The 26348-nt window shown below is 41.8% G+C and overlaps 1 protein-coding gene across 1 annotated transcript in view; it reads left to right on the forward strand.

Annotated features, from left to right (window-relative positions):
• AGBL4 (AGBL carboxypeptidase 4) overlaps nucleotides 1–26348 on the forward strand; it is a 2799905-nt gene that overhangs the window by 291116 nt on the left and 2482441 nt on the right. The window contains exon 3 of the mRNA XM_069642771.1: nucleotides 17927–18041. Coding sequence (XP_069498872.1) covers nucleotides 17927–18041 — 115 coding nt within the window. The remainder of the gene's footprint in view (nucleotides 1–17926; nucleotides 18042–26348) is intronic.

Here is a 26348-nt window from a genome sequence, read left to right on the forward strand (position 1 = left end):
ACAGGAGTTGAGACTTGCACAACAGCTGTGTTCCCAGGCCTCCCTGCCTGTTGCTGCTCCCCCCAAAAGGGATATGACACTTCTCTGATTGAATTATCAAGGGACTGCTAGAGACTAAACATAGGACCCAGGCAGAGGGTTTATTGAAGTGGCCATAAATGACTTCCTCTTGAACAATGGGCCTTCCAGGGCCCAGGCAGATGGTTTATTGCAGGGGTAATAAAAATGGCTTCCTCTTGGCAGAAACTGGGAGGTGGAGAAACTGGAGACAGAGGCTGAGCTTGAAGAAAGTGGAAAGACTGGTTTCTGTACCATGTGACCTGAAAAGACACACCCCTGTAGCCAGAATATGGTTTTAGAAAAAGATGAATAACTCATAGTACGGACTTGTCATAATTATTTAAATGATACCATAATTCTTGTGATTTTTCTGCCCACATTTTAAGAGGTTTTTAGAACCGGTGGCATGATCTGGGGGCAAGCTAGCAGTTAAGAGGGTATTACTTAAAAGGTATGCATGTTAAAAATCTGACACTTCATCAAGTAATGTCCATACTCCTTGCGCACATGTGTGTAAATTTGGGGTAATGTCCGATATTGCGAAACCAGTTAAAAAGTGCAAATGTCGCCATTTCTGAATGCAAACTCCCAGGAAGAGCAGATTTGGACAGGGTATACCTCCTGTGATATGTGATGGGTACATGTAATTTTAAACAAATGTGTACCTGTGCAAATATGTATTTTGGGTCAAAATATAGATTGTGTGTAATTTGACAGGGGTGGGTTCTCTGTACCATAAACAGACCTCATCATGATGACACTTCATTTCATTCCCCCAATCAAGGGGAAGAGGAGGAAGTGGCCAATGACAAGTGGAGAGGGGTAGAGCCTAGTGATGCTGCACACACACCCATTTTCAAAACACATAAAAGCAGACAGTCAGGACAGATAGGGGCCTTCAAATCCATTTTCTGCGGGACGCTCTGCCAGGAAAATCCATACTTTACCTCCCTCAACCTTCAGAGAGCCAACATAGAGACTTCAAATCCATCAATCTCCAGAATCCAGAGAGGCTAGACCAGCAGAGCAGAGCTGACCCAGACCGCTGTTAGCAGAACCAGAGAGCTGACCCAGATCACTGTGAAGAGACCCAGACCAGACCGGAGTCCAGTCCAAAACCTGACCAGATCCGTGGCGAGGCCCATTTATTTCAAAAATATATTGTGAGTACCTAGCAGACTGTGCAGAACCAATCTCCTAGTTAAAATAATATAATTCAATCTATTTTAATTTAACTAGAACTGCCTCCTGTCACCTGTCATTTGTAAAGCTGTCACCTGTCATTTTCTAGTGGCTAGCTGTCACTTGTCTTTTTGAACTTTAAAATTTAAAATCTGAAAAACTACCTTCATTTAATCGCTCATATCTCCGTGACCGTTTGTCCTAGAGACTTGCAGTAACTTTCCTCTGAAAGCTAGGAATCTGGGCTTTTCAACGAACCTAGAACCGCATTCCGATTCCCTACGCTTCCCTACTCCTCCCTGCTGACCCTACGCATGCGCAAATTTTGCCGCGATTTGCAAATTTCTCCACGTGTGAAAATAGAAGTTTTCTTGCTTTCCTTGCTAAAAATTCGTTTGCCTCTTAAGAACCATCCCTGAATCATTGCTAGAGTGAGCCTGGACTAATATTAACTTGACACCATCACCCTGAACCTCTAGAGGGAATTAAAAGCATTTTAGCATATTTTTCACTTCATTGCCAACACATATAAAAGCATTTTGGGCCTGTGTTTCCAACTTCTGTAGTCTAAGCTTGCTGGGGTGAACTGAATTACATTTGATTGCATTTCTGAGAACTGTGTGCTTTTCTTCCATTTCCTTGCATTGCATAAAGGGGGGGGAGTGCATTGCCAGAGAAAAGTGATTACATTGTTTTGTTGAAATCATATTGAGTATTTTCTGTATTGCATTTTTCATTCAACATTACATCCATCTGAACTTATATAAAGTATTCTCTACCACCTTATTCTTCTGTTCCTATTCACAAGTGTGCCAGTGCCAGACTATCCATTATTGATTACTGATCATATTAAGTGTCATATCCAATTTTTAATTTATAATAAAGTGTGATATATATATATAAATATATTGTTTAAATTCTCAAATAAACCTTTTAACTTGCAAAACAGAACTACTTCTTGGCTCAGTGAGGTCAGGGGGATTCCAAGAGAAGGGTGTTATATAGGGGTAGTCATCCAGAACGCATGAACTGGACATAAAGATATATCAATAAGGGTTTCCATTCAGTATCCCAGACTAGGCATTGACTTAGCTGTAGTGTTGAATTTAATCCTCTTACAGTAAGCCATAATTAAATGAAAGGAGATCTTTCTTGAACTTTTTTCTTACAGACTTTGTGAGAGAGGGAGGATAGGTAATAGAATAGTAGTTAGAATAGATAGGAGAGATGAAGAGAGCCATAGAGGTGGTAGAGAGGGGAGTAAAGGGAAAGGCTGAGAGAGTGTATAGGCAGTAGCATCTCACCAGGCGGCCAAGTAGCTGAAAGTAGCAGATAATTTAGAAGCACACCTAGATTTGAATTTGCCACAAAGCACTAAAAAGTACAAAAAAATGAGGTTGCCGCAATTTTAAAAAGCACACCTAGATTTGAATTTGCGAAAAAGCACTAAAAACCACAAACATGGAGATTGCAGACAATTTAAAAAGCACGCCGAGATTAACATTTTCCAAAGAAGAACTAAAAAGCACGAAAAGGGAGGTTGCAGCAAGTTAAAAATGTTCACCTAGATTTGAATCTGCCAAAAGTAGCACTAAAAAACAGACAAATTGAGGTTGCAGCAAGTTCAAAAAGCACACCTGGATTTGAATTGGCCAAACAGCACTAACAAGCATGAACATGTAGGTTGCAGCAATTTAAAAAAGCACACCTAGATTTGAAATTGCCACAAAAGCACTGAAAAGCACAACAATGGAGGTGGCAGCAATTTAAAAAGCACACCTAGATTTGAATTTGCCAAAAAAGCACTAAAATGCACACAAATTGAGGTTGCGGCAAGTTCAAAAAGCACACCTAGATTTGAATTAGACAAAAAGGACTAACAAGCACACACATGTAGGTTGCAGCAATTTGAAAAAGCACGCCTAGATTTGATTTCACCACAAAAGCACTAAAAAGCACACCCATGGAGGTTGCAGCATTAAAAAGAAAAACACACCTAGATTTGAATTTGCCACAAAAGCACTATAAAGCACAACAATGGGGGTTGTAGCAATTTATAAAGCACTCCTAGATTTGAATTTGCCAAAAAGCACTAAAAAGCACAACAATGGAGGTTGCAGCAATTTAAAAAAGAACACGTAGATTTGAATTTGCTTAAAAAGCACTAAAAAGCAAACAAATGGATGCTGCAGCAATTTAAAAAAGCACACCTAGATTTGAATTTACCATAAAAGTACTAAAAAGCACACCACCATAAACCTTGATTCAATAACTCCCTCTATCAAGCAGGCAGCCAGACTCCTAGAAAGAGCCTGGCAAAATAGTCCATGACCCTGCTGTAACAAATACAAAACAGCCATACACAATGCTAAAGCCTTTCCATACACCAGAGAACCCCAATCTGCTGCCAGTTGTACACATAGACTATTCATCATTGTCAGATCGCTCACCCAGCCACTATCCACACCGTACACATCCCATCCACTGTAGACTGCCATTCCCTCTTGGATTATTTGAACTCTGAAATACACAACAGGCAAGTGCTCCCCTCTTCTCTCCCACTCTCACCCCCTGCTCCCAAACATTCCAACACATGGGACACATCCTATCACATTGATACAGACATCCCCCTACTACCAAAGCAAAACCTGCACACTTCATGGATGTTGTATTCCCATCTTGCTTTATACAATTGCATCACCACCCTCAATCTCTACTATCACACAATAATCAACTCCCATCCCTCACATAGCACTACCCCTTTTGCTCTCAAAACTGGACAAATCTCATCCTCCCTCAAAAAGCCATCTCTCGACCCCATAATCCCCAAAAATGATTGACCCATCACTATCCTGCAATACCTTGTCGGAATCATGAACTTTGTTACTACCCAACTGCAACAGCACATCACCACAACCAGCTTACTCAACCCCTTCCGATCTGGCTTTCGACCTGGACACTGCACTGAGACTGCCACACTTCACATTGTCGATGACCTCTGCAACATCACAGACAAAGGGCACACAAAGGCACTCATATTCCTCAACCTCTCTGCTGCCTTGAACACCATCTATCACACCATTCTAGTCAACATCTTCTCCCACAGGATGAAATTCTGAGGCACCATTCATAACTGGTTCACCTCCTTCCTTACTGACAGGTCACAATTTACCTCCACGCCACCTTATGGATCCGACCCTAACCCAGCCAAGTACGTGGTCTTACATGACTCCTCCCTGTCTCAACTTATCTTCATCCTCTTTGTTGAATCCCGTGCACAGACCTTTAGCAGACACAATATCCTTCTCTACCAATATGCAGTATATAGATTGCCAAAACCACAATTTTGTTGTGCTACAGATGTTTCTTTTTCTTTTGACAACTGGCCTTAGATTTCAGAGGTATTTATAACAAATCAGTGAACATTTCTGATTTGGTACAGGCGCGACTCACCGGCACAAACAATTAACTATTATTTACTGTGAGAGATTTAGGGTGATACCTCTCAGTGCTGGAGATGCAGCTAGCCAACCCATAAGACTCAAGGCCCGAGCAATCCACGGTTATACCCTAACATAACCCCTTTGTCTACCAATCTGCAGATCACACAAATATATTCTTCCAAATCGAATCCCCCTCACGCCTCTGCATCCACATAAGCTGTCTCTCCATTACAACTTGGATGGCCACCTGCTTCCTCAAGCTCAACCCTTGTAAAGCTTGTAGACTTCAAAAACCAAGTGGACGATCTTAGAGACTCAGGCAAACCTGTGATCCTACTGCTTCTAGAACTTTCTGCCGCCTTTCGACTTGGTGGATCACAACACCCTGTGCCGCCACTTAGCATCTGAGGCCAATTTCTCCCCTAAAGCATGTGACTGGATTACCTACTTCCTCCAAGAGAGGGTCATGACAGTCTTCTCTGACTCAGCCTGTGCAACCCCAAGTCACATCAAATGTGGGGTCCCACAAGGATCCTGCATTACACCCAGACTGTACAATCTCTTCACGAGACCTCTGTTCAGCATCCTTGACTCCATGAGCATCTCGTATACCAATTACGCTGTGAAAATAGAAATAAAATATCGAGGCTAAGTACCCCAAAAGGAAATACACCAAACACGGGTTAGAAAGGAACATACAAAGTACTTTATTTTATACTGAATCCAGTTACAAAAACAGAGCAAAATCAGATAGCTATCGGCCCTCAGTACAACACAACGAACTCCACCGTGGTTCAGTGTGTTCAGTGAGAGACGCTGTACATTAGAATGCATTCGCTTTTTATACATTTGGTGGGTGCGATGTCCAGCCCCACTTCGGGTTAATATTACTTTTAATACATCACCGATCTAGGGTTTGTGCCAAGTCTCAAATAACCGCATATAACTGGTTTGCCTTTAATACATGTATCAACAAGCGTATGCAATAACTTTGTATTCTAAAGTTTTCCATGCAGGCCTTCTTAAACATTAATACAATGCAGTTAAACAGATGTTCTTTGTTCAGTATTTGAATACATTGTTTCAACTTATGCTTGTGGATTAGTTTTTCATTGCACAAGTAATCCTTCCACACATAGGTCAACAAAGGACAAGGTCTCAGTTCACGACCTCAACAAGTGGCCTGCAGGCAAATTACACATTAGCTATGTACAGAGGTCAAGACGGCCATGTTGTATTCTGCAATGACATCGTCCACCATTTTAGCTCACAGGGTGACTTTTACACAACAAATCCTAAAATGGCGGTTTGACCTAAATTGGCAGCTTACATGGATTTAAGGTCAGGACCTTGCAACACAGATTTCTTTCGCAAGCAACTTTCGAGCAGCTTGACGTAGGCCAATATTAATATATTTATTACAATAGGAGGAACGATATACTTTCTATTTCGACAAAGCAGGTGACACACAGGTGCTTATCCCTCTTACGGGTGACTATGTAGTAGATATGAATACGCTCACCACCATTTACTCTACCATCCAATCCTGGATGGCAGACAATTGGCTCTGCCTCAACAGCGAAAAAACTGAACTCCTGCTCATTGGGTCACCCACCACCCTGGGCAGCTTCCATCAACAGTACTCATCATTTACTATCGATAACATCCCCATCAAGGTCTCAAACCACGTTAAGACACTTGGTGTCTACCTTGACTCCGACCTAACTCTGGATAGACAGGTGAATGCCATTGCCTCATTGTCAGCGTATTACTCTAAGATTCTTAATGCTGCCAGACCCTTCCTCTCCCGCCAAAATTGCCTCACCAGTGCTAGGGCAATAATTGGTTCAAGGTTGGACTATTGTAATGCCCTTCTCGCTGGAACCTCCTGCAAAAATCTCGCCAAACTCCAACTGGTTCAAAACAACGCCCTCCGGGCAGCCACAGGAACCTCAAAAAAAAAATCACATTTCCGAAATGAGAAGGCAGGCCCACTGGCTCCCGGTCAAAGAGAGAATTGTGTTCAAAACCCTTGCACTCACCCACAAATGCCTCCATGACTTGGCACCCCCATACCTGGCCCAAAGAATCACCATGCACACCGCCACAAAACCTCTGAGGAAGGGTTACCGCAACATGATTCAGCTTTCTCACACTGGCTGCTATCCATTGGAATGCATTACAGAGTCACCTAAAAATGATTGAGTCCAACCAAGCATGCCGCAAAGCAATCAAAACCAAGCTTTTTGTCTGAAAGTAAAATGTACATGACCTCCTTACTATGATGTAACGATATTAACTCTGTGGGCCTCATTACGAGATTGGTGGTAGTCAAGTCGCTATTTGTGCCATGACTGCCACCAATAACGTGTCCGGCACCAGTCTCATTCAATGGGGACTTACCAGTGTAGTCCGACCTTTGCGGGACCGGTAAGTCCCCATTGAAAAAGCCATTCCCCATTCCCATTTGAGCCTCTATAGGATCAGACTCATCCTTTATCCTGATGACTTCTGCACTGCAGTGCAAGCACTAGTGCTTTCCAAGCTGGACTACGGCAATGTTCTCCTCACTGGACTCCCCAGCAGCACCCTTGCCACTTGCAAACCATATAAAAAGCAATAGCCATTCTCATCCTCCACCTACCCAAACATTCACTCCAACTCTCACCCATCTCCACTGGATCCATGTACGTCAATAAATTGGCATGAAAAGAATCGGCATTGTTTTCAAAGATATCCATCCACCAAAAAAACCCATCTTGCCTTAATAAGAAACTAAGCAATCACTCATACAAACACCGGACAAGAAAGACAGCATCTCCTGCAAAATCTTCTCTGCAAATGAACAGACACACATGCAAAAAGTATTTACCCACTGGGCATCCAGGGCATGGATGACCGTACCTCATGACATCAGCAGTTCACCCTTCATCACCACTTTCAAAAAGAACCTCAAAACATACCCATTTCCCCCACAAATAACTCCACCGCAGCCTCTCCCTTGGTACCACTTGTCTAGCTTAATCTTTCTATCCTATCCTAAAACATTTCATAACTTTTGTGTCACCTCTCACCTTTTCAACATTTGAAACCTGTAAGTCACTCTGAGCTCCTCTCGGTAGGGCCACCTTTGAAAAAATATTTGTAAAAATAAATAAATAAGTGGCTGAAGGCACACTTGGTTAAGGAATTTTTCTTATACCAGCAGCACATGTATTGCTCCAACACATCAGAAGACTGTTCTGAAATGACACTGGGGGGAGCGTGTGGCAGCAAGTTAGATGTTTGTGCTTGATAAAGCTAGCTCAAAGAGATCCCGTGAGGACGTGTTTTGGCTGGGTGGAGGGCAGGAAGTTGGTGGTAATGGCCATAGTGATTTGAAGGTTTGTGATCAGTCAATGGGTGGGTACAAAACTAAACAACACCTACAAGCTTGTTGTTCCTCTTCATACCCCATCTTCCTCCGAGCTGTACTCTAGTGCAATCGTTTTGGCATATCGGTGACATTTTAGCACCATGTAATTGCCAAAATGAAAGACATATGTGCAAAGTTAGTAACCATTATGATTGCATCAATTGTTCTTTGCAGATGTCACTGCACTGTCAAATTGTCCTGCGTCTGTGCAAAGTGTAAGGAGAAATGGCGTAGGTTTCATCTGCTTACAAAGAACGTCACATTTCTGGATACCAGGAAGCGTCTGTTAAGTTTTTCACCTATAGCGAAGGCCTCAAGTGTCAGTGCTCCAGGGTTCTGACATAGAAGCCGACTCATTAGTTTTTGGATCAAGATATCTTCGGTGCTGGCTGATTCTCCGGACCAGGCAGCGCAAATCAATGCGCGCAACCCACTGGGGGAACACAAAACCCAACGTATCCACGGCCTCGACAGTATTATTTTCCTTAATAGCTGCCTAATTGGCACACCAATTAATCTGCTCATCTGTGAAGAAAGAATTTATGGCAATAAGTAGCTCAATTTCCAGAAGTCGCTCTCTAAGGCAGCATTACGGCGGCCTTGTTTACGTCGTGCCCCCAAAAACGCGCAGCGACGCCTCAATGCTAGCGCAGGTCAATTAGTGGACAAATTAGGCCATTATTAGCGGCTAACAAGGGGTGACTGGCATCATTACCCTTCCTGTTTACGGGCAAACTGTTATTTTAATACCAGGTCCAACACATAAATCAGGGCATCTGTTGCTTCCATGTGCCTGCCTCAAAGAAAATGATAGTAAATGGGCCTCTGTTTCTGCCAAAATCTTAACCCCAGACTAATGAGAGGCGCGCAGCCATCTCCTGCTGGTTAAAAAAGCTACCAGGCGCAGTGTGTATTGATTCACACGCACAATGGGCCATAACCCAGGAGCTGCATGTGTCGCGCCCTTGCCTGGTTCTTGTTTCATCTTTTAAATTTTCTCAGCAGTATTTACACAATGCCCGGGCTTATTATTTGAAAGCAAAATTATGAACGCAGATGTCTTTGCAGCCACCATTTTGTAATCTTGGCTATCAGGTAAGCCAGAATTCTTGCATTGGAACACAGAATGGAGATGGATGAGAGGAGGGACGCATCGCCCATGGGCGCGTTTGGAAGTTCACCCACCCATTGACTACCAATTGCCATGTTGTTCCTTACGGCATTAACCCAACAATACATAAGGAGACCAAGGGAAACTTTAAGCCACAGGAGTTCAGCCCTACAACTCGCAACGGACAATCAAAAACTGAAGAACCCGCGTGTCTATTGTAAACCACCACCCGTCAGCAGGATTACTCAGCCCATGTACCAAATAGGCACTGAGTAACACAAGTGCCTTTCAATGGAAGATGTTAATACAAACAATTTTATTAAACAAACCAATTTCTATCAGCAATTTTAAAACAGCATACAGTCACATAATGCTAAAACATACACAGTGTATTTCATAGGTGTGAGCAGTCCTAAAACATTCAATACATTCTAAAACCACAATAACCCAAAATGTGAACTAAAAAAATGTTAAAAATGACCTACCAGTAGAATATCGCTTACTGAAGGTGGGGTACCAACTAAAGTACAAAGATATATATATTTTAAAAAAGTGTATATCTACAATAAAGTGCAAACAGACGTTGGAAATATAACAATAGGACCATGGCATTGTCAGCAAGTACCCGCCAAAGCATTCCCTCAAGGGATCTCTTTGTGCAAGCTCTACCACCAAGTAACACCAAATTCTCTGCTGTATAGGGCCTGCCAGTGTTATATTTAGGCATTATTTTCTGTGTTGAATGACTTGATTTCCTCTGTAAATGAGTTCCTGCTGTAATAGAAATCCCTTGAACAATGGGTGTCTTTGACCGGTTGATTTCTGAGCAATATGTGTGTTCTCAACATCTTTTCCGTGCACTGGAGACATAACAATAAATTGCAATGCCAACAGTTTTGGTTGCTTGTGTATAGGTATTAGACAGATATTATTCCAGACAATGACATCATATGCTGAACTACTCACAGCATTTCTTGAGATGTTGCCATCATATGACCATGTGGTACCTGTATGGCAGTGCCTGGCAAATGCCAGTCCCATGCCTATTCAAAAGACCAAGCTGTTGGCTTTGACAATGCATGTTGGTTTCAGTTTACCTACCTAAATGAAAGTGGATATGCCTAGATGTTTGTACCTTGATGGCTATGCCTAGAAAATCAAGCTGCACCTCAAAGAGTTGTGCCAACAAGACCCTACCTGATTATGTCAGCCTAGCCTTCCTTGCCAGGACGTTTCATGATTCAAACTGTTAAGTGTTGACTTAATAACCTCATACTGGTTGAGTAACAATGAACAGAGTGTGTATGCAAACAGAATGCATCATCTGTACTATGGGTGGCGTTTGGAAAGTATGATGTTTCTCCTGGGTGCAGGGTGTTTAGGCAGTGCCGGAATTGAACATTATTAACTGTGAGATCCTACCAGTTCACCAGTCCAGACGTGGGTTGGGTAGGATGGATTGGCCCCACCCACCCACAATAGTATTTGCAGCTCAGAAGATTCATTATGAACACATATAACACAAGAGAAGAAGTGTCCTATAACGTTGCTGGCAAAGTATAAAAGGTGCACTTCAGTTAAACCTAAAAAGCAATTCAATATTTCCTGTAGAGAGCTAGCAGAGGTATATGTAACAGTCGGACACGGGACACATGCCATGGTAACCCCTGCTCAGACTCTCTCCTCTCAAAGACAAACAGACAATTGTGCACATGCCCTCTCATTGAGGACGTATAATCAGTAGCAGATTATTCACGAAAGGAAGCGATTAGAAATTGGAAAAGGTAACTAGCAGTGAGCATTGCTGGGATAATGTTTTCTTAAAATGATATCAGGTTTTAATAAGCTGTTTAATTGTGATTGGTGGGTGATTAGAAAGTATGGGAATACATAACAAGTTGTGTGAAACTGACATGGTCATGCATTTCATTTCTCTTTGTGTCTGTAAAGGATTTTTGTAAGTACTCATTAATTTGCATTCAGGAGCTTGTAGCCTTCCATTCAGGATGGGGAAAATAAAGCTACAATCATAGGGGTCATTTTCCAAGACAAGTGGAGTTGAAAATGTGGTGTTAAAAGCATTTGACATGCTCGCCTGTCCTTATAGGCCGCAGGGTCGGACTGGGGCATACAATTGTCTTGGGCACCAATGAAATAGTGCCCCATAGTTGCAAACGGCAAGTAATTCCTTTTGTGACAGACTGTTTGAGTAGTACCCAAGGGAGAGCTTTTGATAAAACGTGATACAAAGTGTGCATTTGAAAGAATATTTAATCAGTAATACAGGTCAAAACTACTAGCCCCATGGTGAAGTAACTTATCAAACTGACCCGCGTGGTACAAAAAAAGTGGCGCACTTTGACCAAATAAACTCACCCACACTAGCATTTTGTGTTTTTGGTTCAGGCATTGCCCTATTGTCCGATAGGCCAGTCTGAACCTGATAGGCCCGCCTGCCAAAACTGGTTGCTATCAACTACTCCTCCCCTAAGCTCCACCCCACTGCCCCGCCTACTGAGGGACTTCAGGCAGTCTTGCCAACAAAGCCCTTTGCCTTAAACCTGCCACTGAGTGCAATCCTAACTGGCATCCTGATCAGACAAGTAGTCTTATGAATAAGTGTCGTTCCCCTGGTCCTAACAGTGTAGGTTTGAATCCTGTCTTCTGCAGCTTTCAAAGCAGACCAACATTCTAAACCAATTAAAGGGTGCACATGGATTTTTCCAGATCCAAGAAGACATGTTTTGCTTGATCATGAATCTGGATAGTGCAGCTCAATGCCAAGATGTTGTTTAAGGTACTCCCGCACCCACAACCTATAAAAATTGGGTCCCCCTGATTACAAACCTGGCCCACCCAGATGAACATTCCTGGAGCCTATCTACTGGTAATAACCAATTAATCAGTACCCCCTGCTATCATGATTGCAAATTGTTTGCTGCCACTGGTCATAGATCACCATTTCTCTAGTATATCACCGGAAGCATTACAGTAGAAAGAGAATTCTGCTCATGATGTATTTGGCTCACTTATCACTGATGCACAGGCACCAATACATCACATGTGGGCCATCAAGTGGGTCCAAAGGCCAAAGGCAGTGGCAACCTAGAGGGTCCAAAAGAAACATATTGGGGGAACATGTACAGTGACCACGGCCAAAGGGCATTGCTAGTGGATCGATAGTGTTTTATAATATGCAGTGAGCACAGCTGAAGGACATGCTCACTGACTGGAAGAATGACAACATTGATTGGACTGAAAAATGTCTCTCCAGCCCTCTCCAAAATATCCAGCTCCCCAATTGGAATTCTTTAACCCGTCTTGCATTCCACGTGAAAAGAACTTCCCCTTCGCCTTCTTCAATGGTCAGCTTAAGTGCTTTACCTTTTTCATTCCCTTGGGATTATCAAGGAACCACTTCAATGGGGACCAAAACAATGAAAAGGCTCAAAGCTGCAAAGCACGATGGGAGATGTTTAAAAATATTTTAGGACAGGGGGGTGCAAAGTTATCAGTCAAATAAAAAAAAAACCTGGATGCAACACTGAATTCCCATCCTTCAGTCACTAGTGTATGTGCACGGGTTCAAATCGTTTAGCTTATGGGACACTTAAAGTGTGTGTTCGAAAAAACACTTTTTTTTTTCCAATGCTTAATACATTTTGAACCGTTGAATGGGTTTGCCTCAAATATGTCACATGAGTCAAAGGTGATTAGTAATAGAATATATAAATATTATATGTAAACAAGCACCACGTGAGGTGCGAAACGCGTCGCCTAGTATTCTTTCAACATGCCTTATGGAGTGACAATTGATTTTTTAAACTCAATCCCTTCATCTGTCTGAGTTTAATGCTCTGGACCTGTGAGTGCTGTCCTCTGCACTTATGTGCCTTGTTCTATTTGAGTATATCTGATTTATATGTACAAATTGAGCAGAACCTCATTTTTGGAATCTCCCAAAAAGTTCAAAATGTTCACTGGACTCAAGCCACCCCAAACTGTGTGTGTATCGAAGTTTGCCCGAACCATTTTACTCACTCGTATTTAAAATACATATGCCACAGTTGAACATAGCCTGAAGGAACACACCACAACTTTTATTTGGTAATGTGTGTTGCATTAAACAACATTATAACACATGCATTTTCTAATTCAATACATGCGTATTAGGAGACGTGTGCATGTATTTTGTAAATTCAGTTACAAGCATATGAGTTTGAATTACCACCCCAAGTCATTGTTTGACATATTTTGAAATAACTTGAGTGAAAAGTATGTTCTGAAAATTGTATTCTGATTGTTGCATGTCTGAGTGAAGATGTGCATCATGGATTTGGATTGTAGTGTGTGAGTTCTGTTGATGTATGCAGAAGAGTTTCTCCCTTGTGTATGTGTGTGTTGGGTGATGTTTATTTGTATACTCTAAGTAATTTGGCTATTGTCATTTAAGTAGACTGGTCAGAGAGTTTACACACGAGTGTGTCCTTGGGATTGGTCATTGCATTTCTTGCTCACACTCAACATTACAATCCATGCTCACATTTTGTCATGCATAGTAGATTTTGGTCCAGCTTGTTCAAAAAGGATGAGTGTTTTTGTGCACAGTCTTATTTCCTAAGTATGTGTGTGTTGCTTTCCAAGGGGGTTACCATTGTTCCTATGAGTTGTCAAGCATCAAGTTAATTTGCTTATACGTGTGCTCTGACTAGCATATTTGCTTGCTGGTGGATCATACAAATATGCAAATGTTAGAATTTAAGGCAGAGTAATGGGAATTATCATCATATCTTTGAGATCCATTTCTGACAATGTTCGATACGTTGGCCAAAGCCTATTCTGGATCCAAGGCCCATGCCTGGTCTAAAAATCTAAGGTCCATACTTACTACTAGGAACTGTAAGAGATTCTTATTGGGGTAAATTTGGGATTTGGCGGTATTTTCTTACTGTAAAAATATTGGCGTTAATTTGGCAGTAAACTGGTATTACATTTAGAGTGGGTTTGGTATCACTCTATTTTAGTGACCATATAGTGTTAGCTTGTATTGGCGGTCATTTTAGTGCTACATTTCTTTGTGGTATTTTCAGAATTATCTTATTCCAGTGGTATAGTGGTGAGTATGTTTTTTTATACTACAACCCCATCACAAACCTTTCCTTTCTATTAGAATGTCTTTTAGTCACCTGTAGAGAGCCCCCAGACCTATGACACTTGAGAGAACCCAATGAGTTTATTCATAGAGCCACCTATTTTTTGTGGCTGGTATTACTGGCAACACTTCTCTGTATGTGTGCAGGGTGCAGCCAGCTGATAATGTTCCTAGCTAACGCTGGACCCACTGGGAGTTCCACAGATATGGCACCGTCCGTCTACTGGTCCCAGCACAAACTGCCAACTTCCCCTTTTTCATTCATTAGCAAACCTCTCATTCAGCCCCCTGTTGACATGGCTTGTCTGCCTACAATCCCTACCAATCAGAATAAAGGAATGTGCCCTGTGCGAGCCTTTGTTTTTCAAGACAATGAAGACTTCATTTTTAAAGCAACTGTTTCATTTCCCTTCCTGAATTTTACATATTTCTGTTCTCCACAAGATTGATATTGATATTGATATTTTATTTCTATCGCGCTCATACACAAGTGTTTCAGAGCGCGACAAGGCAAGGGAGGGGAACAGGGGAGAACAAAACAGCATTCTTACTAGGCCCAGTGACATTAAGAATGTGCAAGTGCATTGGAGAGTGGTAGGGGAAAAGTGCATTGAAGGGGGAGAAGTGGAAAGTGCGAAGCAAAGGAGAAAGAGATAAATAACAATAAATAAATAATAAAGGCAACAAACAGTGGTAGTGCAGCCAGCAATTTTCAAATGCTAGGTTTAAGGCAGCAGACAGGGTAGGTCTGATAAGTGCAGGAAGAAAAAGGTGGGGCTGTATGGGTACAGATACAGACCCCAGTGTAAGGGGTATCCCGCAGGCAGTGTGGGAGGGTGGCAGGGTGGGCAGGTACCTGGGCCCGTAGCACAGAGGGTGGCCTGGTGCATGGTTCCAAGAGAGAACAGATTAGCAGGGGAGAGTGGGAGCAAAGGCAGAAGAAAAGAGGATGGTCTTGAGGTGCTTCTGGAACCGGAGATGGTTCTCCTTAAGTTTTAGAGTGGCAGGGAGGCTGTTCCAGAGGGATGCCCCAGCCGAAGACAGAGATCTCACCCAAATCATTTCTTTGAAAAACGACTGACCTTGAGGGAGTTGGAGGTAGAGGAGCGAAGATCTCAAGAGGATAGGTATTTGCGGAGGGATAGCTGGAGGTATTTTGGACCCAGGCCACAGAAAGCCTTGTGAACAATGCAGAGGGTTTTGAATTTAATCCTTGCATCCACTGGGAGCCAATGGAGAGATTTCAGAGCTGAAGAGATACGATCCCAGGGCTTGAGGCCAAGGACAAGTCTTGCAGTCCTGTTCTGGATTAGTTGCAGAGGGCGGAGAGTAGAGGCAGGTAGATTTAGAAAGACAATAGTCCAAGCTAGAGAGAACCAGAGCTTGGGATACCATGAGCTTCTGGGGGAAGAAGAGGAAAGGCAGAGTACCTCTGAGGAGGTGCAGTCAGAGATTTGACTTTTTAGAGACCTCAGAGGTGTGGGTGGAGAAGGAAATGGTGGGGTCAAAGATGACACTGAGGTTCTTAGCCTCACAGGTGGGGGTAGGAGGAAGGCCAAGAAGAAAATGCTAGTGTGCATTTCCGCTTGGAAAAAAATAATTTTAAACAGAGCACCCAACTGTATTTCATTGTGCACAGAAGACTGCATTATAATGTTAGAGAAGTTGAAATTAGTATTTTAGTAATGTTAGTACAAGGTTAATCAGTTTTGTATTCTAATGCAGTTTTCACACATGCACTATCCAATCTAAGTTGTGCACTTCTTTATTTTAACCTGGCAGCACACTGTGTTTTTCTTTTTAATGTATTCTGACAACTTTGCTCGCTGGCTGTTACTGAAATAATATCTGCAGTTTCAAACTGGGCCTGGCTGCCTTTCCATGCTGCATGTTGCATTGCAATAAAACCCAATATATACCCTCACAGAACATTTCGGCCTGAGGGACTTCTCATGAATTCTTTCTCTGTTGTCCATCCCCATTGAAAGGCCCAACCCTTTCTCTGCGGCTTAGCCACACTCTGAGGCACCATCCTCGGGTTGGAACTAGGGAACAATACAAAGTATATAACATGCTATCTATATTCTGTTATGTCATTTTATATGGTGGCTTTATGGGCACAATCACCTATATTACCCAGAACCAAATCAAAGTCAGCGTAGTTGCTCTGTAAAATGAACTAATTACTGATTTAAGACGTAGGTCTTTTTATGGAAGGACAAAATATCGGAATTATTATGCTATTACAGGTTCCATTGTCATACTGCAGAGATCAGGAAAGTAAACCCACCCTTACATGGAACATTTTCCCATTTCTTACTCCATACTGTTTGAAAACTCAAATCTCCACCCTTGTGCTCAGTAAAATGGAATACTGATTCAGCCTTCACCTTGCATTCCTATCTCATTTCTCCCTCTAGACAAAGTCCTCAACATTGCTGCACACATTCTTTACGACGTACCTAGATCCTGCTCCCACTTCCAACTATCATCATCAGGCTGGATGGTTCTCCATGAACAACCCTACCTTTGCAAATCCTGGCTCCCAGTCTTCAATGCTAGAAACAGTCTTGCACCTTAGTATTTGGCTTGCTGTCTCCCTACTCAGCATCTAGTTTCCTCTGCCTCACCTCTGCACTCAACCTCATGTCTCATTCCCCCTTGCTTCCTCTCCCTTATGGACCATCTCCCTGCTTAACCCATTCCATGGGAGCCTGCTGCCAATCACAATCAAAGCCATCCCAAATATGAGTTTCTTCAAAGCTTTGAGCAAACCTTACCTACAGGTGAAAGAAGAGGCTCTCCCAGATCCCCCCTGCCTGACCGAATTACTTCCTCGAGTGCTGAATAATAATCTAGTTTTGTGTATTTCTTCAATATCCCTCTTTAATTTGCAGCACTTTCCCACCTAGGCTAATGTTATATTTCTAAACCAACTTGTTTGTTTGTTTAGTGCTCTGATTCATCTCCCACTTTGTCAACATCCTCGTAAACTGGCTTACCACTTGTTCACTTACACGTGCTATTGTACTTTCAACCTTGTTGGGAAGGGCTCTGTTATCTCTAAATGTGCTTTTTAAAGTCATGTTGAATCGAAATTAACATCAATGTTCTTTGAATAAATAGAAATACCTGATCTAATATTCTTATTAAAACAGTTTAATGTTGGTAGTTTAATTGCAGAAAATGGACTGGGAGAGGGCCACAACACCTGGTCTAAATCCTGTGTCCAAACATTCCAAGATTGCTTCTTTGCTATGCCTCGTTTTAAACATAATATTCTGTTATCATTAATTGATTAGTTGGAATGTTCTAATGAAACGAATTCCGCTTTTATTGGGCCATTATCAGATGGTAATGTCTTTTGAACTTTGTTAAATGCACTTGCTTCGCTTGAGCGTTCAACCTGGGGAGAGGGCCAATTCCACCTATTAATACCCATGGAATGTGTGATTATTGCTTACGTAATACCACATGCAATGTATTAGCGTCACAGACCCTCTAGAATGGAAGTTACACCTGGGACGCAATAAACATCTGTTTCATTATGTTGCCACTTCTAGGTATAATAGATTTTCTGGTGAGTGATCATCCAGTTGCCAAGATCCTAAGGGACCATGTGGTCTTCAAGGTGGCCCCAATGCTGAATCCAGATGGTGTCTACTTGGGAAACTACAGGTAAGTCACCCCTCTTGTGACAGCAACTGTTCAGTGTGTATTGTTTCACTAGGATGAAAAACTTCCAAAAGCCCAGATAATCCTCTATTTTTCTGTATCATGTGTGTCCCTTGTTCTGTAATATTTGTATGATAACTGTACTGGAATCAATATGTTATCTCCCTGTTCTTGAAAATGGACAGTTCATGCGTAGCCTTGATTTTTAGAAGCTTATTGATATACTAACTTGACTACCAGCCGCCACCAGGGGTCCAGAGGTAATTAGGTCATATGTATGCCAATAGGCAGATCACTCTTGTTTAGTTGTATATATTTGTCTAAAAGGGAGTCTTTCAAGTTAACATTTAATGAGACCACATTTAGATTGCCAATAACAAAGGAAACGTTCTGAGCTCTAAAATGATTCAAATGGTCTACTGTTAATGAACTAATACATTTTCTATATTACATTTCATGATGTCATTAGAGTATTGTTCTAGGTTCTAATCAATATAATAGTGTATACTAAAATGCCATCATTTAGATGAGTGCAGATACAGGGGAAAGTAGTCTGCTTTCTCTGCATCTGTTCATTCTCCCACATGTGGGTGGATTTTAGGGATGTATGCAGCATATTCTCTGCATGGTTAAATTAAACTAATTTATTTACAATGCATCAATTTACTGTATCCATTCCCAGGTGGATATTTGTATTTTTCTATGTTTTATAATTGTTATTTTGTTAGGGCAGTTATTGCAGCAAGGTTCTTCAAAGCACATATAGGGAAATTAGTAGAGTGTGTGGAATTTGTTGAGGTGGGGTAGTCCATTAAACATCACGGGAAAGATTATCAATGATTTGCACTTGTGCAAAAAAGCAGAGAACATGAATTAGCACCAATTCTGAGGCTTTGTTAACAGAGAATGTACCAATAGGTATTATCGAAAATGTTTTAATCTTTGAAAAATTGGAGCAGCCGATTTTATTTATGATGTTAATGTTAATGTTAAAGAATATATATATTATGTATATCGCACACTATCACCACTAGAGTCCCCTGGCGCTCTTGATGTGTGCTGCGTAACATAAACAGAAATGTAGTAGACACCTTTTGTTGTATGTTATGCAGTAAACAAAGTACAAAAAAGCTCGATTCATTTTTGCCCGCAGGAAAACGTTTTTAGATAATATGGATTGCGACAAACTCGTTTGTTCCATTTTTTTATCAAAGCATTTTTAGCACTTGTAGCACAAGTGCAAATCTTTGATAACCGTGCAACTGCGGTGCATTTCTTGCACATTCCTGATGCTAGTCATACAAATGGCATATTACCCATGGTAATCCTCATTATGCCGGATCCTCCGCAATTGGCAGAGTCCTTACTAAATGAAGCCCTCCCAACCTTGCAAACCCTTTTCCGATGTTGCACTAACCCCTTACGTTGAGATATAAATCAGTGCCTCCTTTGTTATTCACTTGAAGAGAACCACAGGACGGGGCATAGGAATGTTGATGAGTCCAGTGGACTAGGAGTTATGAAGATTACCATGCATGATCTGCCAGTCCATCCCTTCAACCTGCCATGTACCTGCCAAAGTCCTTTGTAAACGAAGATAGCCAGTAAGATAGCTCAGCACGTTGAGTGCTCGCTGCTGCAATCTGAGCATGATCTACAGGTCGCAGGTTCAAATCCCAGCAAGGCCAATTCAGCCTTTCATCCTTCTGAGGTCAATAAATGAGTGCCGATTTCAGTTGGGTGATATTGTGTGTAAATATGTGCTTTGTAAAGCGCTTTGGATTAAGGTGCTATAATAATAACACATCATCATCATTATATAATAAGCAGTATGATCCAACCATTGGCCAGTGTCAAAATAAAATGATTCCAAGACACAGATGACATGTCCCCCACAAATATATTTGATCATCAAGAGGAAACATACTTGCAGACCATTATGAGCGTAGTCCAATGACAAGAAACCTCAACTTTACAGCATGCAAAGGCAAGCAAAGAATAGCCCATAGCCAGCCCATTACAACTATTTGCAATTTATTATGTTTTGCTCCAGAGACCCCTAAACATATGGACAGTAAATTGGAAAGTGCTTCTGACTGTGGGAAAGATGCCAAACATGTACTCACCACTTCCAGTTTGCAGGTAAAGGGGTGTGTCCTGACCACCCCTCCACCCCAAATAACAATAGGGTTTTGTGATGCTGTCGTTCATTGAAAAAACAGTGGACTTATATCGCAATGCACATTGAATAAATATTTAGTAGAGGATGCCAGATATCGCATGGTAACACAACATCCTGGTTTCTTTGACCTCTTGTGTAGGAAGAATAACATGCCAGTACCATTCTTCCTGTGGAACCCCAGATTTAGGATATAGAGAGAGACATTGCTTGTAGTTTGCCTATATAACTAGCATGCATAGGGCAAGAAGCAGATATCTCCTCATGGTACAAATCTAACATCCATCTCCCATTCAGGATCACATTGAGGACTCGATTTGAGGGAAGGCCGAAGAGATCCCAACTATAAACATTTTCCTGTTTTGAGAGAGCTGGCCAAAGTGACCATCCCTAAGGTTATGTTGATGCAAACCTAAACATGTACACACATGTCAACGCCCTCTTTAGCTCTGCGATAACACAACTAAACTCATCAACCACAGCAGACCATTTCTTTCACTCGACAATTGCCTAACACTCGCTAGAGCCATTATAGGATGCAGACTTTACTACCGTAATGCTCTACTCATGGCACCCCGACCAAGAACTTATATGAACTACAACTACTTCAAAACAATACACTCTGAGCAGCTTTAGGCATAAGACGTATGGATCCCTTCTCTCTTGTCAGATGTGAAGCCCACTAGCATCCCATCAAAGCACCCATTGAATTCAAGACACTGACTATCGCTCATTGCTGCATCCACGGCACTGCACCCACCTGCCTCAACCACTGTGTCACCAGGAATACCAACCCCACACTCCCTAATCTCTTCCTTCTCCAATTCCATCCTCACACCCAGACTCAACAAGAAGAGAGCACGAACAACCAGCTTTACTATCACCACACCCAACCCCCGGAATTCCCTTTCACCACGCATCAGAGATGAGTCCTCCTACCTAACATTCAGGAAACTGTTAAAAAACTGGCTGCTCAATACATATGACTGATGCCTCACTCAGTCTCTCCCTCCTCTCCTGGATACCTACTGTATGATTTGAACTCCTGACTTGACACGCTGCCTACCTCATATTGGCACAAGCGCTGTGGTTCCCTCAGGCTTGGGCAGACCAAAAATGTAGTAAATAAAATAAATAAAAATAAAAGCAAGCATGCAAACTCAGATTGTGAAAGGTTCTCAGTGCAAATGATGGAGAAAAAGGCAGAGCATTATGGAGAAGGACATTGTTATGATCATCATGAAGAATGTTATCCAACAATGCCTGCAAATTGTAGATGGAAAGAGTGTTCCTTTGCAACCTGGTCTGCCATTCCCAGATATAGCAGACCTTAGCATATGTTCTGCTCCATGAACTGAAGCAAAGAATGGATCAGATGAAGGTCTGTGGAGCAAGGAGACAGCAGATCCATGAGGGGCAGATAGTGAGGGATATCGCAGGATCTGATAATGGTACACAAAGAATGAGAAGCATACAATACTACGGTGCTCATGTCGGATCTCCCAGGCTCAGTGTGAGGATTTGTGCTAGAAGGGCAATGCGAAGGAGGACAAGTGCAAGATGAAAGAAAATGTACAGCAAATCCATGGGAACAGAAGGACAAGCATTTCAAAGAATGAACATTGCCTGCGGACTTGAATCGGTGTAAACCGAGCGATAAGGGAGTTCAGGATTCACTAGGACTTGAATGGTTCAAAGGCCGAGCAACAGGCCAGACTGGAAGTTCGAATTCTTCCAGCGAGCCCCCCCCCACCCACTTGCTTGAGATGAAATTCCACTGGTCAGGGCCGGTCTTTGCATAAGGCTGTGCAGGCGGCTGCCTGACGTGCCAGCATCTAAGGGGCGACAAGAGGATCAACACACACACACACATACACACACACTGCTTCATGATGATTTTGTATTATTTCATTTAATAAAGTAGTATGTACACAGTGTACGGCGGTAACGTTGACTATGTAAAAAAAGAAAAAGTGCGACTCACATTTGAAATTAGACAAGACTGAGAGCCAGAGCACTGTATGACTCACTGCATGATGCCTGGGCCTTGGCTGTTGCTGCTGCTGTCCAGCAAAGCAGCTAGGCTAGCACCACATGCTTATATAAATGAGTTCCTTCGTTATTATCAACCTTTGCAAACTCCAACAGATCTTGGCTGGGTATTACAGACTTTTACTCCAGCTGTTTAGAGTAAGTCTTTCTCTTACTTTGGCTGTTTACAGGGACAGTGACAGACATGACATATGCAAGGGAAAATGAAGACTTTGTGGCAACAAAAACAAAGTAAAGCGAGCAGAGCTCTCAGGTTTCCCGGTTTCATGCGTGAGAATGCCATCCAGTGATTTCCAGTCCAATGCTCTTCTTGGAATTCTAGGATGTGTTGTTTTGTCTTTGCCTTTTTATCTTTATGAATACAAATATTAGAATGCCAAGAAAAAATGGATGGCTTCCTCACGCATGAAACTAGTAAAATTGAGAGCAATGGCCGAGTTTGTAAACAAAGGTATTATTCAAGTACTTAGAAAAGTTTAATTTTGTGATGTGTCGGCCATCAAGGTGGGCTCAAGAGCCTGTTTCTCCCCGGCCTGACAGTGGAAAGCCGTTGAAACATGCCTTGAGAGCCAGGTGCCCCAAAGCAGGCCTCTGTGACACCACTCTTCCCCCTCACTGACCTTGTAGGAAAGGAGGCCTCTGGCCAGTGCTGCCGCCAGCACTGACTCGAAGTGGGGCCATGGTTGGTGATAGTAAAACAATTGCCATAAATAAGGTAACACCGGCTGCACTTTAAGAGTGCCACCAAGGTGATTCCTTGTTTACTAAGGTCAGTGATTTATGTCCTGTAGCAATCAATGCACACAATTAGCAACTACAGCCTTGCTTTAAAAAATAAATAGATTCACAAAGCAGAATTGTTGTCTCTAACTGAACACTACCAGTTCACTTCTGGAGCCATGATGAGGACAATTTAGAAGTGGCGAAAGCCTCCTGCAGCACTCTGCTAGACTCCAGGACCAGGAAGGACGCATCTAAAGAGGAAAATCAACAGAAAACACAGAATTTACAAAGAATTATTAGCAGAGAGCCAGAATACAAAATACCATCTAAAAAGTATAATTAATGGATGAAATTGTTAAAAAGTTAAACTAACTTGGAAAAAGTAAATGCACCACTGAAAGTGTTTATGAAGGAACTAATTGGGACCAAAGTTTGCTCTCCTGAAGAACCATTGTAATTAGCAATGGGGAAACACGTGTTGAGAGTGAGTGGGAAATGAAAATGTACTCATTGAAATGTTAAGTGTTAAGTGTGAAGTAAACACTTGGAAAATGGAATCATACATGTGATGGGAACATGTGGAATTCTAAATAAAAAACATTACAGAACAGTAACAATGGACTAAAGACCTTTTCTTTTTCTTCTTCTACTTCTAAATTTGTTAACCTTACTTGAATACTCACCGCAACAAACTCAAACTTTAAAAGTTGGCGTATTTGAGTAAAAGCTCACATCACCTAAATTTCTTATTGTTTCTGTGTAGCAGCCACACATGGATATGAGAACTACTCATGCAGACAACATTCAAAAATATAACTAAACATTTCGCGCTACAAAAAGCTGTCACCAAGGAATAGCCTTTTTTGGTTGCAAATTTCTCTACAATCTAGAAGTGGCACTTCTTGGGGCAGAATCACTGTGGGGAGAGTCCCAGAGTACACTGCTGCGGGTGCAACTACACTTGGCAAAAGACACCAAGTGGCACCAGGAGCAAAACAGCGGCTGAAGACATCCAGGAGTAGATCACTTTGGAGTGAAATAGATCTGGTGAACTTCAATGATGTACTATAATATTTGGTAGACTGGGTTGCTTTCCTGGGCCGTGAGCCTTCACTGTGTAGGGAGTCAGCTTACCTCCATTAGCCAAGGCAGTTACTGGATGAGGGGATTCTGAATGCAGTCAGGCATGAATGTGCGCGGCTGGTGAAGGCTTACTGTTCATTGCTGAGATGGTTGTATTCTGGAGGAGCAGAGGTGGCGGAGTCAGTACATCAAACCGAACCTCAGTCCAGTCTCCAGGGGAACACCGCATGCTCTGCATGCCTGGGGCAATGACAATTCACCTTAAACGAGCTGTGTCGGTCACCCTCCACGGACAGTGTAAAAGTGGTGCACTACCTAGTTCTTTCCGTTGAGCGCCTGGCACAATGGTGCAAGGAGAAGACACACTTGCATTGTTACATCAATGTAATGTTATAACTGGTTCATACCAGGAAACATTTTTTGTGATCATCTTGCAGCCCAAACGCCACTATCAAACTACCTTTTCAGGGCCGTGGTTCAGTGGGGTTGCCCCCTGTTGAAACTAAGCAAACTGTGCAGCTCAGGGTGCTAGTTTCTGCAACTTTAAAATGCTGTCAGTCTTTTTTGATTTCTCAACATGTGGTGGTGGTGATGTGATGGCTATTTTAGCCTGCTGGTGGTTGATGGAGAGACATTGATGTATTAGCTCCAAAAGTACTTTTACATTCAGTTGATCCAAAATTAATTAAATTACCTTTTTGAAGATGCTTAATTAAAGATTTAGGAAAATAGTTACTTATATGTAAAGATGTGCTCTGTCCTAAAAGACAACTCAGTATCTTTGTGATCACGATTGTTTTACAGGGACAGTGTCAGGGCCTTTCAACTTTTTCAAATTAAATGTGCCTCAAGCCTCAGGGGGTCCCGAGCAACTGCCACCATGTTTCCAGTCAGCAGTCTTTCAATATATTAATTTCTCTCTTTTCATTCTGGGGCTTAAAATATGATCTTTGCAGCGCTTGCATTACAAGCTGTTTTCCCTTCCCACAGGATATTCATAAGTGTTATCAGTGTTATACAGAAGTGGTATCACCTCATTGCCTTCTAACAATGTTTCCTCTACATCAGCCATTTGATGACAAAGATTGTTTAGAGTTAATCAGTAGGCATTTTTGTGTTTAAGCTCCCTGGCATCAAAGTGCAAAGTCAAGAAAAGTTACTTTTTGAATACATAATACAGTTCATATTCTAAGACTGTAACCTAGTATCTAAAGTATGCATTTTCTATTGTGTTTGTATTTCCATCTAGTTCTTTATTGAATGCACTATTTACAAAATTTGTAACATACCATTTTTGTTGTCATTTTTTGGGGGCTCAGTGGCTCAATGATGCTTCCCGCCTGGGGTGTAATCTGGTGTAAGACCGGCCCTGCCACTGGTGTAAGGAGAAGGCTGTTTGGAAAATTCCAGTCTGTCAGTATAGCTTTATTTTGGCAAAACACAATCAAATCAGACATAATTTTACAACTAGAACATAGCTCATCTATAAACAATGACAAAGTCATCCTGTTACAATGATCAATACAACAATAATAAACACCAAATGGTAAAAAAGAGAAGAGCACTAATACCTACAATTTCTTTCCATTGCGCATTTCATTTAATTTCTCAAAATTCACAAATATCTATATCCCTAAGAATTCCTATATTGATTCTTAATCTCCAGGCCTATTTTTTTTGTTTTAACAACGATCCTCAGTTCATCACTCGTTTGATAGCAACGCCTGTTGTACAGTCTGAATGGTAACATTTAAAACAACAGGCAAAAGCCATCTTTTCCTTGGGATTATGTACGTGAAGCAGAACATAAGACATAAATTGCATCTTCTCCTACAGCCTAGAAGAAGGTATTTATCACTTGATCCATCTTCCATTTGTGAGTAAATACACCCAATGACAAGGTCCTGAGGTAACATTTCTGTCTGTCTTCATTATCTTCAACTATTTCTAGGTATTGTTGATAACACACTTTCCTCTTTGTTTCTAGGCACCTTGGAGTAAGCCAGTTATACTAACTGTGTCCTATTTACATGAATAAAGGCATTATTCATAAGCCTGTTTGACATCTAGCTTGGTCGGACATGATTTTCCTGATATGGCTTGAGTATAATCCCATGTGCCTATAGTTCTAGGTCTAAGGCTAATTTGCAAACGTAATGAAGCCAATGTATCCTGGAGGCACCAGTTTGACTTATCACATGTGTAAGTATTTTTGATATGGAGCCAATTGTTTACTATTCTGTAGGCTATGGCAATATAAAAAAGGATTATTT

This window comes from Ambystoma mexicanum, chromosome 1q (assembly GCF_040938575.1).
Source record: "Ambystoma mexicanum isolate Mex_15411 chromosome 1q, UKY_AmexF1_1, whole genome shotgun sequence".
Lineage (NCBI taxonomy): Eukaryota > Metazoa > Chordata > Amphibia > Caudata > Ambystomatidae > Ambystoma > Ambystoma mexicanum.